General features: G+C 34.6%; 1 protein-coding gene across 5 annotated transcripts in view; it reads left to right on the top strand.

The window, feature by feature from the left end:
* LOC125679071 (lachesin-like) overlaps positions 1-17,047 on the top strand; it is a 41,370-nt gene that overhangs the window by 5,934 nt on the left and 18,389 nt on the right. For 2 of the 5 annotated variants that reach the window (XM_056154593.1, XM_056154595.1), the window contains 5 exons: positions 76-162; positions 9,608-9,649; positions 10,580-10,644; positions 12,704-12,813; positions 15,310-15,388. In XM_056154593.1, the coding sequence (XP_056010568.1) occupies positions 155-162; positions 9,608-9,649; positions 10,580-10,644; positions 12,704-12,813; positions 15,310-15,388 (304 nt within the window). In that variant the 5' untranslated portion in view covers positions 76-154. Of the gene's footprint in view, positions 1-75; positions 163-8,627; positions 9,650-10,579; positions 10,645-12,703; positions 12,814-15,309; positions 15,389-17,047 lie in introns of those variants that run through there. The other 3 variants (XM_048917993.2, XM_048917994.2, XM_048917992.2) reach the window with 3 other exon arrangements.

Here is a 17,047-nt window from a genome sequence, read left to right as displayed (position 1 = left end):
AATTAATTAAAAACCTACTTTCGTTTCTTGTCCTACATCTTCCCAATATTTTATAAAGTATTTTTTTTTTTTTAGGTTTATTAGCCGTAAAAAAAAAGAAGTGGATTTACATGTGGAATAACATTGCTTATTTTGAGACGTTAACAAGAGGTATATGCGAATGTAAGGAACGATAACTCTGGGTAGAGATTGGTATAATTATCGTTCTTTACCATATAAACAAACCACGATGTTCAAACATTTACTTTATGTGCTATTTTATTTATTTATTATGTTCCCCAAACAAAGTTTGGGAACATATTGTTTTTACTCTGTTTCTTATTATTATTATTATTATTATGTTCCCCAAACAAAGTTTGGGAACATATTGTTTTTACTCTGTTTCTTATTATTATTATTATTATTATTATTATTATTATTCTTTTTCTCCGGTACTTTTTTGTCCGGTAGTGTTCTCAGAAACTACAAAAGGGATCGATATGAAACTTTCCAGGATGATAGTATAGCGTTTGTAGATGTGCATAGTGATAGTCATTTTGTTTGCACGTGCATGCACGCGCGCGCACGTGCATTGCAATTTTGGTACAAAAAATGGAAAATCAGAATATTGAAGGAAGCGATATAAAACCTAAATAGGATGATAGTATATCATTTGTACATATGAAAAATAATAGTTATTTTGCCAGCACGCGCACTCATGCGCGTGCACGCGCATTACAAAATTTGTACGCTAACTTTGGAATCAGTCTAACTTTTTTGTTGTTCATTGAAATGGCTTGAAATTCATATCATAGGTAGATATTGAGACCCTTAACTGATTTACATGGTCAAAATTACTAATTTGCACGCGCATGCACGTGCGCTTCATTTTGATTGGATAATGCTAAAACGTTTGTAACTATCTTATTTATGAAGCGAATGAGATGATATTCACAGCATATGTAGACAATATGTGTATCTATATGTAGGTGTAACAAAAAATGCCAACGCACACGCGCATGCGCGTGCAACGTTTTTTAAATGTTCAATTTTTAAAGGCCGATAACGTTTTTGTTTTTCATCAAATTCTATTCATATTAGGGGTTTAGATGTATCTTGGTACTCCTTACAAATTGCTGTGGTTAGAATTACTGCTCAGCACGTGCATGCACGTGTGCTGATTTCTGATTGGACGATTTTAAAATCGCTATAACTTCCTTATATTTGGTGGAAACGTTATGAAATTCATACTGTGGGTATATGATACAAATGCCTGTTGAACGACATCAACAAAAATTCGGAATCATACACGCATGCGCGTGTATGCACGTGCAACGCTTTCTTTCATTTCTTGGTACTGAAATGACCATATTGAACGTACTACATGTAATTAAAGGCTAAAATAAAATGATTTTTTCCTATAGATTCACAAGGACATCACTTTTTAATTAGGGGAGGTTTGGGGAACATCTGTAACGGTCCCCGTTACAATTAGAACTAGTTATTATTATTATTATTCTTTTTCTCCGGTACTTTTTTGTCCGGTAGTGTTCTCAGAAACTACAAAAGGGATCGATATGAAACTTTCCAGGATGATAGTATAGCGTTTGTAGATGTGCATAGTGATAGTCATTTTGTTTGCACGTGCATGCACGCGCGCGCACGTGCATTGCAATTTTGGTACAAAAAATGGAAAATCAGAATATTGAAGGAAGCGATATAAAACCTAAATAGGATGATAGTATATCATTTGTACATATGAAAAATAATAGTTATTTTGTCAGCACGCGCACGCATGCGCGTGCACGCGCATTCCAAAATGTGTACACTAACTTTGGAATCAGTCTAACTTTTTTGTTGTTCATTGAAATGGCTTGAAATTCATATCATAGGTAGATATTGAGACCCTTAACTGATTTACATAGTCAAAATTACCAATTTGCACGCGCATGCACGTGCGCTTCATTTTGATTGGATAATACTAAAATGTTTGTAACTATCTTATTTATGATGCGAATGAGATGATATTCACAGCATAAGTAGACAATATGTGTATCTATATATTGGTGTAATAAAAAAATGCCAACGTACACGCGCATGCGCGTGCAACGTTTTTTAAATGTTCAATTTTTAAAGGACGATAAGGTTTTTGTTTTTCATCAAATTCTATTGATATTAATGGTTTAGATGTGTCTTGGTACTCCTTACAAATTGCTGTGGTTAGAATTACTGCTCAGCACGTGTATGCACGTGTGTTGAATTCTGATTGGACGATTTTAAAATCGCTATAACTTTCTTATATTTGGTGGAAACGTTATGAAATTCATACTGTGGGTATATGATACAAATGCCTGTTGAACGACATCAACAAAAATTCGGAATCGTACACGCGTGCGCGTGCATGCACGTGCAACACTTTCTTTCATTTCTTGGTACTGAAATGACCATATTGAATGTACTACATGTAATTAAAGACTAAAATAAAATGATTTTTTGCTATAGATTTAAAAGGACATCACTTTTTAATTGGGGGAGGTTTGGGGAACATATGTAACGGTCCCCGTTACAATTAGAACTAGTTATTATTATGTTCCCCAAACAAAGTTTGGGAACATATTGTTTTTACTCTGTTTCTTCTTATTATTATTATTATGTTCCCCAAACAAAGTTTGGGAACATATTGTTTTTACTCTGTTTCTTATTATTATTATGTTCCCCAAACAAAGTTTGGGAACATATTGTTTTTACTCTGTTTCTTATTATTATGTTCCCCAAACAAAGTTTGGGAACATATTGTTTTTACTCTGTTTCTTCTTCTTATTATGTTCCCCAAACAAAGTTTGGGAACATATTGTTTTTACTCTGTTTCTTATTATTATTATTATTATTATTATTATTATTCTTTTTCTCCGGTACTTTTTTGTCCGGTAGTGTTCTCAGAAACTACAAAAGGGATCGATATGAAACTTTCCAGGATGATAGTATAGCGTTTGTAGATGTGCATAGTGATAGTCATTTTGTTTGCACGTGCATGCACGCGCGCGCACGTGCATTGCAATTTTGGTACAAAAAATGGAAAATCAGAATATTGAAGGAAGCGATATAAAACCTAAATAGGATGATAGTATATCATTTGTACATATGAAAAATAATAGTTATTTTGCCAGCACGCGCACTCATGCGCGTGCACGCGCATTACAAAATGTGTACGCTAACTTTGGAATCAGTCTAACTTTTTTGTTGTTCATTGAAATGGCTTGAAATTCATATCATAGGTAGATATTGAGACCCTTAACTGATTTACATGGTCAAAATTACTAATTTGCACGCGCATGCACGTGCGCTTCATTTTGATTGGATAATGCTAAAACGTTTGTAACTATCTTATTTATGAAGCGAATGAGATGATATTCACAGCATATGTAGACAATATGTGTATCTATATGTTGGTGTAAAAAAAAATGCCAACGCACACGCGCATGCGCGTGCAACGTTTTTTAAATGTTCAATTTTTAAAGGCCGATAACGTTTTTGTTTTTCATCAAATTCTATTCATATTAGGGGTTTAGATGTATCTTGGTACTCCTTACAAATTGCTGTGGTTAGAATTACTGCTCAGCACGTGCATGCACGTGTGCTGATTTCTGATTGGACGATTTTAAAATCGCTATAACTTCCTTATATTTGGTGGAAACGTTATGAAATTCATACTGTGGGTATATGATACAAATGCCTGTTGAACGACATCAACAAAAATTCGGAATCATACACGCATGCGCGTGTATGCACGTGCAACGCTTTCTTTCATTTCTTGGTACTGAAATGACCATATTGAACGTACTACATGTAATTAAAGGCTAAAATAAAATGATTTTTTCCTATAGATTCACAAGGACATCACTTTTTAATTAGGGGAGGTTTGGGGAACATCTGTAACGGTCCCCGTTACAATTAGAACTAGTTAAGGTCTTCCGTCTCCTGCGGAAGACCTTACTATTATTGTTCGCGTTCTTCTTCTTCATTATTATTATTATTATTTTCCTTGGTAGTACACGCGTTTTTCTCAGCCATTTCTCGATCGATTTTCACGAAATTTTCAGGAAAGATGTCTTTTGGTGACGAGACTTTGCTTGCAAAATTTCGTGCTTGACGTCACTTCCGGTCAGGAGTTATCTCTCTTTTAGTGACTTTTTGAAGGGCCTTGTTGTCCACGCATCTCCTCCGTTAGTTTTGAAGCTAGAGTCTTGAAATTTCTACACAAGATAGAGTAAACATTTTAGAAGATTTGTGGGGGATTCGATTTTACCGGAGTCGATTTGCCTAAACGCTCGCCTGGACCTGAAAAAATGGATGCCAAAATTCTTCGTCGATTTCGGCGATTTTTGACCTTTGATCTCCAATATCTTTTTTCTTGCAAATATTTTGTTAAGACATGTAGAACAAAAGTTGTGCACATTTACGAGGTCTTTTCGAAAATATCAAGATTTAGGGGCTAGCCCCTTAAATTAGGGATCTAGAAGGGCTGAAAGTCTAGATCAAATATCTCAAAAATCGTTAATATTTTGGTATAAGTCAAAGAACAAAAAATGTTCATCTCAACAATCCAAATCTATTCATATAAAAATTTAGGTCATATGTTGCGTAATAAGGGATTTTAAGGGCCAAAACCATAAATTTTTTACCCCTTGTATCTCGAAAACGACAAATATTTTGAAAAGCAATAAAGAACAAAAGTTGTTCAGAATGATGATCTGAACAATATGCATATTTCGTTTTTACCCTATGTGGCCCCGTTAGGGAGCTACAGTTTGGCCCCTAAAAATTACTTCTAGAAATAACTCGAGAACGGTAAAGAATTTCTAAATACTTGTTGAACAAAAAATGTTTGAAATGTCATGACCTTTCTTACGATATCAAGCAAAAGGGGCTGACCCTTTAAATTAGGGGCCCAGAAGGGTCCAAAGGTTTAGGAGAATATCTCAGAAACTATTAATATTTTGTAATAAATCATTGAAGCGGAAATGTTCATCTAAACGAGCTTGTTCTTATCGAATCAAAAAGTAGGTCATATGTTACGTAATAAGGGATTTTAAGGGCCAAAATCATAAATAATTGACGCCTCATATCTTGAAAACGACAAATATTTTGAAAAGCATTATTGAACAAAAGTTGTTCAGAATGATAATCTAAACAATATGTACATTTCGTTTTTTCCCTATGTGGCCCCGTTAGGGAGCTACAGTTTGGCCCCTAAATATTTCTTGTAGAGATAACTCGAGAACGGTAAAGAATTTCTAAATACTTGTTGAGCAAAAAATGTTTCAAATGACAAGGCCTTTCTTACGATATCAAGCAAAAGGGGCTGACCCTTTAAATTAGGGGCCCAGAAGGGTCCAAAGGTTTAGGAGAATATCTCAGAAACTATTAATATTTTGTAATAAATCATTGAAGCGGAAATATTCATCTAAACGAGCTTGTTCTTATCGAATCAAAAAGTAGGTCATATGTTACGTAATAAGGGATTTTAAGGGCCAAAATCATAAATAATTGACGCCTCATATCTTGAAAACGACAAATATTTTGAAAAGCATTATTGAACAAAAGTTGTTCAGAATGAAAATCTAAACAATATGTACATTTCGTTTTTTCCCTATGTGGCCCCGTTAGGGAGCTACAGTTTGGCCCCTAAATATTTCTTGTAGAGATAACTCGAGAACGGTAAAGAATTTCTAAATACTTGTTGAGCAAAAAATGTTTCAAATGACAAGGCCTTTCTTACGATATCAAGCAAAACGGGCTGGCCCTTTAAATTAGGGGTTCAGAAGGGTCCAAATGTTTTTGAGAATATCTCAGAAACTATTAATATTTTATAATAAGTTGTAGAAGCGGAAATGTTCATCTCAACGAGCTTGATCTTATCAAATCAAAAAGTAGGTCATATGTTACGTAATTAGAGATTTTAAGGGCCAAAATCGTAAATATTTGACGCCTCATATCTTTAAAACAACATATTTTTTGAAAAGCATTATTGAACAAAAGTTGTTCAATGTGTCATAACCTATCGATCAATATCAAAAAAATGGGTCTGTGGGCCTCATGGCTCGCCTGTAGAGTCGATTTTTGTCGATATCAGTCGATTTCAAAAACTTGTAACTGGTAAATATTTTGTAAGGACATATTGAACAAAAGTTGTTCAGTTTATCGAGATCTATCGATTGATATCAAGAAATAGGCCTATGGTCCTAATGGCTCGCCTGTAGAGTCGATTTTTTTTTCGATATCGGTCGATCTCAATAACTTTTTACAGGTAAATATTTTGTAAAGACATATAGAACTAAAGTTGTTGAGTCTATAGAGGGCTAACAAATGACATCAAGAAATAGGCCCGCGGGCCTTATGGCTCGCCTGGAGAGTCGAATTTCAAACGAATTTCACCGCAACTTTGCTTCAGAAGCTTATGATATGAAAAATTGATTATATCTAAAGTGTCTTAAAGTCGGAAACTAAATTGGGACTCATTTGTCTTTTTTTTTTTTTTAAACTCCGAGTGCATCAACAAATCGGACGGAAGACCTACTCGTTGCTCGCAACGAGATCGTGTCTAGTTATTATTATTATTATTCTTTTTCTCCGGTACTTTTTTGTCCGGTAGTGTTCTCAGAAACTACAAAAGGGATCGATATGAAACTTTCCAGGATGATAGTATAGCGTATGTAGATGTGCATAGTGATAGTCATTTTGTTTGCACGTGCATGCACACGCGCGCACGTGCATTGCAATTTTGGTACAAAAAATGGAAAATCAGAATATTGAAGGAAGCGATATAAAACCTAAATAGGATGATAGTATATCATTTGTACATATGAAAAATAATAGTTATTTTGCCAGCACGCACACGCATGCGCGTGCACGCGCATTACAAAATTTGTACACTAACTTTGGAATCAGTCTAACTTTTTTGTTGTTCATTGAAATGGCTTGAAATTCATATCATAGGTAGATATTGAGACCCTTAACTGATTTACATAGTCAAAATTACCAATTTGCACGCGCATGCACGTACGCTTCATTTTGATTGGATAATGCTAAAACGTTTGTAACTATCTTATTTATGAAGCGAATGAGATGATATTCACAGCATATGTAGACAATATGTGTATCTATATGTTGGTGTAACAAAAAATGCCAACGCACACGCGCATGCGCGTGTAACGTTTTTTAAATGTTCAATTTTTAAAGGACGATAACGTTTTTGTTTTTCATCAAATTCTATTCATATTAGGGGTTTAGATGTATCTTGGTACTCCTTACAAATTGCTGTGGTTAGAATTACTGCTCAGCACGTGCATGCACGTGTGCTGATTTCTGATTGGACGATTTTAAAATCGCTATAACTTCCTTATATTTGGTGGAAACGTTATGAAATTCATACTGTGGGTATATGATACAAATGCCTGTTGAACGACATCAACAAAAATTCGGAATCATACACGCGTGCGCGTGTATGCACGTGCAACGCTTTCTTTCATTTCTTGGTACTGAAATGACCATATTGAACGTACTACATGTAATTAAAGGCTAAAATCAAATGATTTTTTCCTATAGATTCACAAGGACATCACTTTTTAATTGGGGGAGGTTTGGGGAACATATGTAACGGTCCCCGTTACAATTAGAACTAGTTTTTTTTATTTTGATGGTAAGACGTTTAGAATATCTAAATCCAACATTATAGTTAATGTGACTTACAAAAATTCTACAAGCTCATCGGACTTCATGATTTTTAATTTTCATTGACCCGACCGTAAAATTCACTGGCCTTGGTCTTCGGACGACTGAGTTTTCGTGAAGACTGATTCGAAAAATCATTATGTACAGATGTAATTTTCAATACGGAGAGAGATGAAATATGTTACATGAGGAACATAATTTAATTTGGAGCTCCAAGTGAGTTCCTAATAATGAAGTTTTATATGCACGCAATTATTAAAAATATGATCTTAAATTCATTTGAATTAAAGATATCGTTCATTCAATTTATGTGCGCAACAATTCAAACACGCATTAAAAAAGTCCTTCCCTTATGTTATTTGTGATGTGGTGTGTGTGTGTGTGTGTGTGTGTGTGTGTGTGTGTGTGTGTGTGTGTGTGTGTTTAATACTTGTAAGTTATTAACTGAACTTTTCGCTTTCCATTCTATTTTCATTTAATCAATTATATATGTGTATGAAGGTTGCATAAATTGGATTAGATATTTTATGGTATCAGAAAACACACGTGTCAAGACATATAGTCTATATATAAATAACAAGAAGATCAACGAAGAGGCATATATGAAGGGCGCATCCAGGAATCGCGGTTAAGGGGGGTGGGTGCAACTTTATGAGGCAGAGGGTCTGGGAGCCGCCTTGAGGCCCCCAGTAGGTCAAGCGCGAAGCCCTGGTGGGGACCCATAGGGCAAAGACCCCGGGAACTCCTGTATTTTACAGATTTTATAGCGCTTGAAATATGTCTCCTATGTAGTAATTTTTCTTCTTCTAATTTCTGTCATTTTTGCTGAAATTAGTAAAATGGCGCAAATTTTAGGTATTTTTGGAAAAATGCAAGTTCTCCCAATAAAAGCAATTCAGCAAATCAAAGATTTTGTCACATATATTTCCGAGAGTGGAAGAAATTATTGCTTCTTTTGCTATCCGTATGGACTTATCTAAGGCTTTTGACTGTCTCCCTCACAACCTCATTCTGCTCAAACTAAAATCTTATGGTATCTCTCCACCTGTCGTAGATCTACTACATAGCTACCTATCTTGTAGGAAACAGTGTGTCAAAATTGGCCAAAATATAAGTTCCTTTCTTGATATTTTCAAAGGGGTACCGCAGGGTTCTATACTCGGACCAGTAATGTTTATATTTTCATCAATGATATTTTTTATTTTGTCAAAGACTCAGCTTTGTAGAACTATGCGGATGACAACACTCTATCCCATTTTGATTTTGTTTTAGACAATCTAATAAATACACTTCAAAGGGAGAGTGGCATTCTCATGGACTGGTTTTCAGCAAACAAAATGCAGGCGAACCCAGAAAAATTTCAAGCAATCTCTCTCGGTAGAAAGACACATGATAAAAACATAACTTTTAACTTAAATGGTACAACTATTGCCTGCGTGGAAGAAGTGAAGCTGCTTGGTGTCACTATTGATTTCAATATGAATTTTAATTCCCATATTTCAAATATTTGTAAGAAAGCAGCTCGTCAATTAAATGTAATAAAGCGTATAGGCAAACATCTTTGTAGGTTGGGCAAACTCACTATCTACCATTCCGTTATCATGTCAAACTTTGGTTATTGTCCTCTGGTATGGCACTTTTGTAGTGAACAAAATTGTAAAAAAAAAAAAAAAAAAAAAAAAAAAAATAAATTAAAAATTCAAGAACGAGCCCTAAGATTTATTTATGAAGACCATACTAGTACATATAATCAACTATTAGATAAATCAAATCTGTCCTCACTGAAAACCAGGGGTATGAGAGCCATGGCCCTTGAAGTTTTTAAAATTATAAATAAACAAAGTTCATTGTTCCTACAAGACTTGGTCCAGCTAAGAAACGCGAGGTATAATTTCAGAAACCAAAAGACATTGGAACTTCCAAGACCAAGAACAACTAGGTACGGTAAAAGACCTATCGGCTATGCAGCCACCACACTGTGGAACTCTTTACCCAACCATATAAGGGAAATCTCCTTCAATCAATTTAGAACTTTTATAGACACATGGAGGTGGAAAAACTGCAGATGTAGCTCCTGTCGAGTACACGGTGTGGAGGTGTATGGCTGAATGAAAATCTGTTTTCAATATATTATATACTGTTTTAGTTTGCTGTTTCCTTTTATGCAAATTTTGCAGCCTTTCATCTGCATTACTACCAATTTTTTGCATTTTTATTTTTATGTTTTTTGTTGTGTCTTTTGAAAGATTCATTTTTATTTCATCTTCTTAAACCTTTTTTGTTTGTATACCTTGTAACTTATCTACTGTAAACTGCGATATATATATATTATTTATTTTATTATCATATTTTTCCTTATTTTACATTTAACAGTTATAGTGCTTCTTAACAATTCTTAATGCTTAGGTTTGAATTTAATGCTTACAGTGAAAAACATTTGTTTGATTTGTATTTAATTCTTAACTTCTGAAACTGTCTGGCTATACAGTATGCGTGTAAATAAGTATATATGTGTTGTTATTTTCTGCATGCTTACCTTGTGATATATTATTTTGTCTGTGATAGTCGGTTTAGAGCTCATGTTATTTGTTGCTATTGTATACAGTGCCGATTTTTTAAAAAAATTTACTTACTTTTGTCGTTTATATTTTTCTAAACAAGAGACCCCAATTTACCTTAAATTTAAAACTTCTAGCCCCCCCCCCCCCCCCCCCCCCCCCCCCCCACTAGATATATATTTAGATGCATGTGTCAAGATAACGTTGCACAATATAGAATGTCACAGGTATTTATAGAGCGTCATAATCTTGATCACGTGACATATTCCTACCTGGGATCGAGTAATCATGGTGGAATGTTTGAATTTTAGAGGAAAGCACAAGATGTTTACCTGTTGGAATTTTTTCTTTCTTCTGGTTGGAATTTCGAATTTTGGTGAGTTTTATTCATATTTTACATCTGTTGTTGTTTTTACTACTTGGGATAAAGCTGGACCTTGCAATATCTAGTGGTAACACAGGTACGCGGACTGCGAGGTGTGGATCGGAAGTAAACAAAGCCAATAGAGGAAATGGTGATATAAACGTTATTATTGTTACTTATGTAATTCGAAAATTCACTTTCCTGGGCAGTTTTAATTATTGACCCACCATACGTGTTGATCACTTAAAATATACGTGAATAATAATATATTATATTAGCCCCGGCAAATGAACACATACGTACAGTACTTACAGTAGCGAGAGACACTGAGATGGGGGATAAAATTATATATATATATATATATATATATATATATATATATATATTACTAATGGAGAGAGAGTAATTAATACAAGTAATTGATTACTTTGTATGGTCTATGGACAACCATGATAAATAAGGGAGATAACTGAAAACTTATTGTAGAAGTTGGTAATTTTTTAGTTATGTTGTTTTACCAATTATTTTTTACTTACATGCATGTGTCACACATGACACTCAAGCCGAAGTAGTGAATATTCAGAAGGCCAATTTCATTTGAACATAACGCTGATTTAAGATCCATTTTTAGGTCCGAATATCGATCGACGGCCCTTTCCCAGTCCCAAAAATTACCAATTTTCTTCCCAATAATGAGTATTTTGCTTTTCAGAAAAATATGATAATTATATTAGCTGTTTGTCACTAATACAGAATTTGATCACTTAACTAGTTCATAATTAATATAGATATCATGTGACCGAGTGTCTGGCATATTAAAATTTAATACCTCAACAATAAATTTCAAAATCCCACGGACAATGAAGAGTTTATATCAATAAAAGGAAATACAAATTTAAGGATTCTCAATAAATAAATATACAAGTATTTATTTTTATAGTATTGAATAAATTTCATAAACACCAAACAAACAACAAAACTAATAATTTGTCATATTGTAAATTAAATTGTTATAACCGAGAAACTAAAATCATTTTAAACCAAAAAAATATCAGTTTCAAAGTCTGAATTTTTTGTGTCTAATTTCTATAGCATTTTCAAAAAAAATAGACGAACTATATATTTTTGCACTTTAATCTGTTTTTACTGCAAATTACGTCAGATTCCCCTCGATCACCTTATACCGTTAACCAAGAATTCAATTGGTTTTCCATGTACGTGTAAATTGAGTGCATGTGTGACAGAAGTCAGTAAATAAATGCGCAACTCCCATATTCTTGCAAATACTTTCAAATAGTTAGTCAAGTGAGACAATGCTGCATGCAGGAGCGAAATTTCAGTAAAAACTTAGTTTTAGTTAAAGTTTAACATCATTTGTCTGACAACATTTTCTGTGCCATGTCTATAGCAACAATCAATCGTATACGATTGATAATATAAGTTATTTATGTGCTTTCGACTGCACCATTTATGAAAGAAACTGTAACAATTAGGCTTATACAGTTGTTTTGAGTTATCTCTAATTCATCTTTCATCTGTCATCTAAATGTTTTTCATTATGTGATTATTTCATGTAAGATCAAGTGCTGCGCTAACTTCAATTCAAATGAATACTTCAACATATACTATCACAAGTACGCATCACTTAATTAGGAGTGTCAAGCAAATTTACATTCGCAAATGCATAATTGTTAAACTTTAATGCATATTTGGTAAAAATTTGTGAGTATTTACGCTCATACACACCTTATCTGGAGCTCTGGTTAAATATCTAAAATAAAAGAAGAATGACATCAATTTGTGTTTGATTTTGCAATTTCTTGTTTGATATGATATATTTAGCATGTTTACAATAATGTCTAGGTGTTCCCAATTTGATTAAAATATTGACAATTTTTCCCAATTCAAAAGCCATATAGGACCCTTTTGAAAAATATTGAAAAATCACTGATAATGCATGTGATTTATGATATTATATATATTATCTTGATTATCTATATTATAACAAGATATTATAGTAATGTGCATTGATTATGGTATAAGATTTTGAAGATGATTTTGCTGATTTCAGTTGATGCGCAAAGACCAGATATTGTGGATGAAATTTTACCCGAGGTGAAACAAAAAAATCAGATTGGGTACTTGAACTGTACAGTAGTCAACAAGGGTTCTGAATCAGTGGTAAGTCATAAATGTTCTGACTTTTTTTAATGAATAATCACAGGCACCTGAAGTATGGATACTACTAGTAGCCCCCTCCCCATTTTCTGACTTTTTTTTTTATTTTGGGTGACAATAATTTCTCTGGAATGTGTGGATTCCCTGTCAATCTCATCCCAGTTTCGATTTATGTCATTGTTTCACACTTCTTTTTGTATATGAGCAGTAGAGATAATCTCAGATATTGGTCTACCTCCTTTACCAGTATAATAAAATACATTTGTTAACAAATTTTTGCTTCTTACCTTGTAAGCTCACCTGAGCTGATTTTCGAAGGCTCAAGTGAGCTTTAATTTCTGATGAAAATTTAAATTGTCCATTATCTGTCGCCATCAGTGTAAAGTTTTCACATTTTTGTATTTTTCTGCAAAACCACGGGGCTAATTTCAACCAAACGTAGCACAAAGCATCCATGGGTAAAGGGCCTTCAAATGAAGGGCCATGCCCCTTCAAAGGGGAGATAATCACAGAGTGGGGTCATTTAAAAATCTTCTTGTCAAGAACCACTGGGCCAGAAAAGCTGAAATTACATAAGCTGAATTTATACATGCGAATATTTAAAGAAAATCTTAAAAAATCTTCTAAGAACCGTTGGGCCTGAAGAGTAGAAATTTACCTGAAAGCTTCCTGATATGAAGTAAATTCAAGTTTTCTCGGATCATGGCCCCAGGAGGTAGGGTGGAGTCACAATAGGGCCAAAGTTTTACATGCTGATATATAGGAAAATCTCCTCCAGAACCACTGGGCCAATTTCATTCAAACTTTTAACAAATCATACTTGAGTGAAGGGGATTCAAGTTTATGAAGGGCCATGCTCCCTTCAAAGGGGAGATAATCACAAAAATGCAATATTAGTGAGGGGCCTTTGAAGAGTCTTTTCAAGAAACACTGGGCCAGAAAAGCTGAAATTTACATGAAAGCTTTCTGCCATAGTGGAGATTCAAGTTTGTTAAAATCATAACCCATGGGGGTAGGGTGAGGCCACAATAGGGGATAAAATTTTACATGTGGATATATAGGAAAAATCTTTTAAAATCTTCTCAAGAACCACTGGGCCATATGGGTATAGAGATTTAAGTGAAAGATTCCTAATTTAAAGTAGATTCAAATTTGTTCCGATCATGGCCCCCGAGGGTAGGGTGGGAGCACATACAGATATCAAAGTTTTCATGCTAATATATGGGAAAATCTTCTCCAGAACCACTGGAGCAATTCAATCAAACTTGAAACAAATCATCCTTAGGTAAAAGTGATTGAAGTTTGTTGAAATAAAGGGCTATGCCCCCTTCAAAGGTTAGATAATCACAAAAATGCAAAAATAGGGTGGGGTCATTTCAAAATCTTCTCAGAACATGCACTGGACCAGAAAAGCTGAAATTAACATGAAAGCTTCCTGACAAAGTGGAGATTAGAGTTTGTAAAATTCATGACCCCTGGGGTAAGGAAGGGGCCACGATAGGGGATCAAAGCTTTACATATGAATGTATACGGAACCAAGCTTGGCACAAAGCATCCATAGATGAAATTTCTTAATATAAAAGGCCATACCTGTCTACAAGGGCATATGATAATTGCTGAATGTGTAGTCAAGTTTAATAATTAAGTTTGATAATTAATAAAGTTTTAGTCGTTACCTTTGAAAATTTTATTTCTGATCCAAGCTGCTTGTATAATGATAGTTTTGCTCAAGCTTAATTGTTTATTGCTAAAAACTGCTTAGGTGAGTGATGTGGCCCATGGGCCTCTTGTGTACAGTGCTCTCTTGATATATTGCCAACTTTTGTTCAAGACCAATTTGGGCAATAAATTGGGGGTGGCAATATAACGAATTCACCATTACTGGCAATTGACTGAGCACTCAAAAGAAATTCAATTCTGTACATTTATTTGGGCTCCTTTCTGTATAAACATTTAGATAATCTTGAGTTTAATTAGTTGTAATTAGTCTGACCACCTAGCTACCTTGTCCTGCTTGTCACACTTCACTCCACTGCTCTCAAAGTACAGGTGTGATTACCAATGGGTGTTAGGGAATTGGCATTATTATCAAAAGTAAACTCTATGTGATTTGACCATTTATTTGTGGAAATCAGTGGCATATGGCATGCAGGGTTGGCATTATGTGGGTGTTAAGATGGGGAGAAATCTGTTCTTTAGGATTTTCAGGCAATAAGCAGGGGCCAGGCATTATAAAGGGGGGGGGGGGGCAATATATTGAGGGAGCACTGTATTTTATTTTACCAGTAGGAGGCCTGTAAATTTCAATTCAGAGAATTTTTTTTAGAAAGGGTGCACGGATGGGTATACTTTCTATAGTTCAGGTGACTGTAGATAATCAATGATAAGAAAATTTTAATAGCCTTAGAAGAACTAAAAATAAAGTTGTCAACAATGTCAATTTTGTTTCTTATACAAATATAGTACATGTAGAAACATTTTCTGTGATTTGATCCTTAGGTACAATGGACAAAGTCTGAGACTGTGAATGGAGGAAATCCAATTTTGCTCAGTGAGGATGATAAAATAGTATATCAAGGTAATGAGAGGTTAATATTTCAAAAAACATGAAGAATAAGATTTATATTCAAGTCTTGTTAATGTAATTATTTCTTCACTTTTTACCCAACGCAGATTTTTGTGATAATTAATTTCTTTGAGTTTCTGCAGATTTAATACTGATGCATATTACATACTTACTAGAATAAGAGAATTTTTATGCCCCCCCCCCCCCCCCCTTCAAAGAAGAGGGGCATATTGGTTCGCACCTGTCGGTTGGTATCTGGGTTGGTAGACCACATGTTGTCCGCTCAATATCTTGAGAACCATTCACTTGATCATAATGATATTTGATATGTGGGTTGGTTATGAGTAGAAGAGGACCCCTATTGTTTTTCAGGTCAAAAGGTCAAGGGTCAATCTACTCTGGACATAGGAATATACCATCCGCTTAATATCTTGAGAATCCTTTGCTTGACAGATGTCAAACTTGGTACACTGGTACATCCTAAGGAGTAGGTGACCCCTATTGATTTTGAGGTCACATGGTCAAGGGTCAAACTGGACAGTGGAATATACTGTCTGCTCAATATCTTCAGAACCCTTTGCTTAAGAGACATCAATCTTGGTACACTGCTACATTTTTAGGAGAAGATGACCCCTATTGATTTTGAGACCACATGGTCAAAGCTCAAGGGTCAAAATGGACATAGGAATATACTGTCTGCTCAATATCTTAATTGAGAACCCTTTGCTTGACAAACATCAAACTTGGTGCACTGGTACATCTTCAGGATGACCACTATTGATTTTGAGGTCACATGGTCAAAGGTCAAGGGTTCAAATGGACATAGTAATATATTGTTTCCTATATTTAAGAATTATTTGCTTGATTTACACAAAACTTGGTACACTGGTACAGCATAAGGAGTAGATGACCCCTATTGATTTTTAGGTCACATGGTCAATCCACTCCTGGCATAGGAAGATATTGTCTGCTCAATATTTTAAATTGATGATACTACTATCAATTAAATGAAGTGTGTGTATAAACTTTTCAATTTTGCACCATGGGGACATATGTGTTTTACAAGTTTATTTTTACATCTCTTGGTTTTTAGCTCACCTGAGCTGAAAGCTCAAATGAGCTATTCTGATTGCCTGTTGTCCGTCGTCTGTCTGGCTGTCTGTAAACTTTTTACATTTTTGACTTCTTCTCCAGAACCACTGGGCCAATTTCAACCAAACTTGGCCAAAAGCATCCTTGGGTAAAGGGCTTTTAAGTTTGTTCAAATGAAGGTCCAGATCCCTTTCAAAGGGGAGATAATCACAAAAATGCAAAAATAGGGTTTGGTCATTTAAAAATCTTCTTCTCAAGAACCACTTGGCCAGAGGAGATGAAATTTACATGAAAGCTTCCTGACATAGTGTAGATTCAAGTTTGTTCAAATCATGGCCACAGGGGTTGGATGGGGCCTCAAAGTTTTACATACAAATATATAGGAAAAATCTTTAAAAATCTTCTTCTCAAGATCCACTGAGCCAGAAAAGCTGATATTTACACGAAAGCTTTCTGACATAGTGCAGATTCAAGTTATTCAAATCATGGCCCCCGGGGGTAGGATGGGGCCACTAGGGGGAATCAAAGTTTTACATACAAATATATAGGGAAAATCTTTAAAAATCTTCTTCTCAAGAA

Source organism: Ostrea edulis, chromosome 2 (assembly GCF_947568905.1).
Source record: "Ostrea edulis chromosome 2, xbOstEdul1.1, whole genome shotgun sequence".
Taxonomy (NCBI): Eukaryota; Metazoa; Mollusca; class Bivalvia; order Ostreida; family Ostreidae; genus Ostrea; species Ostrea edulis.
Note: the sequence above shows the minus strand (reverse complement) of the source record. Positions and strands in the feature narration are given on the sequence as shown.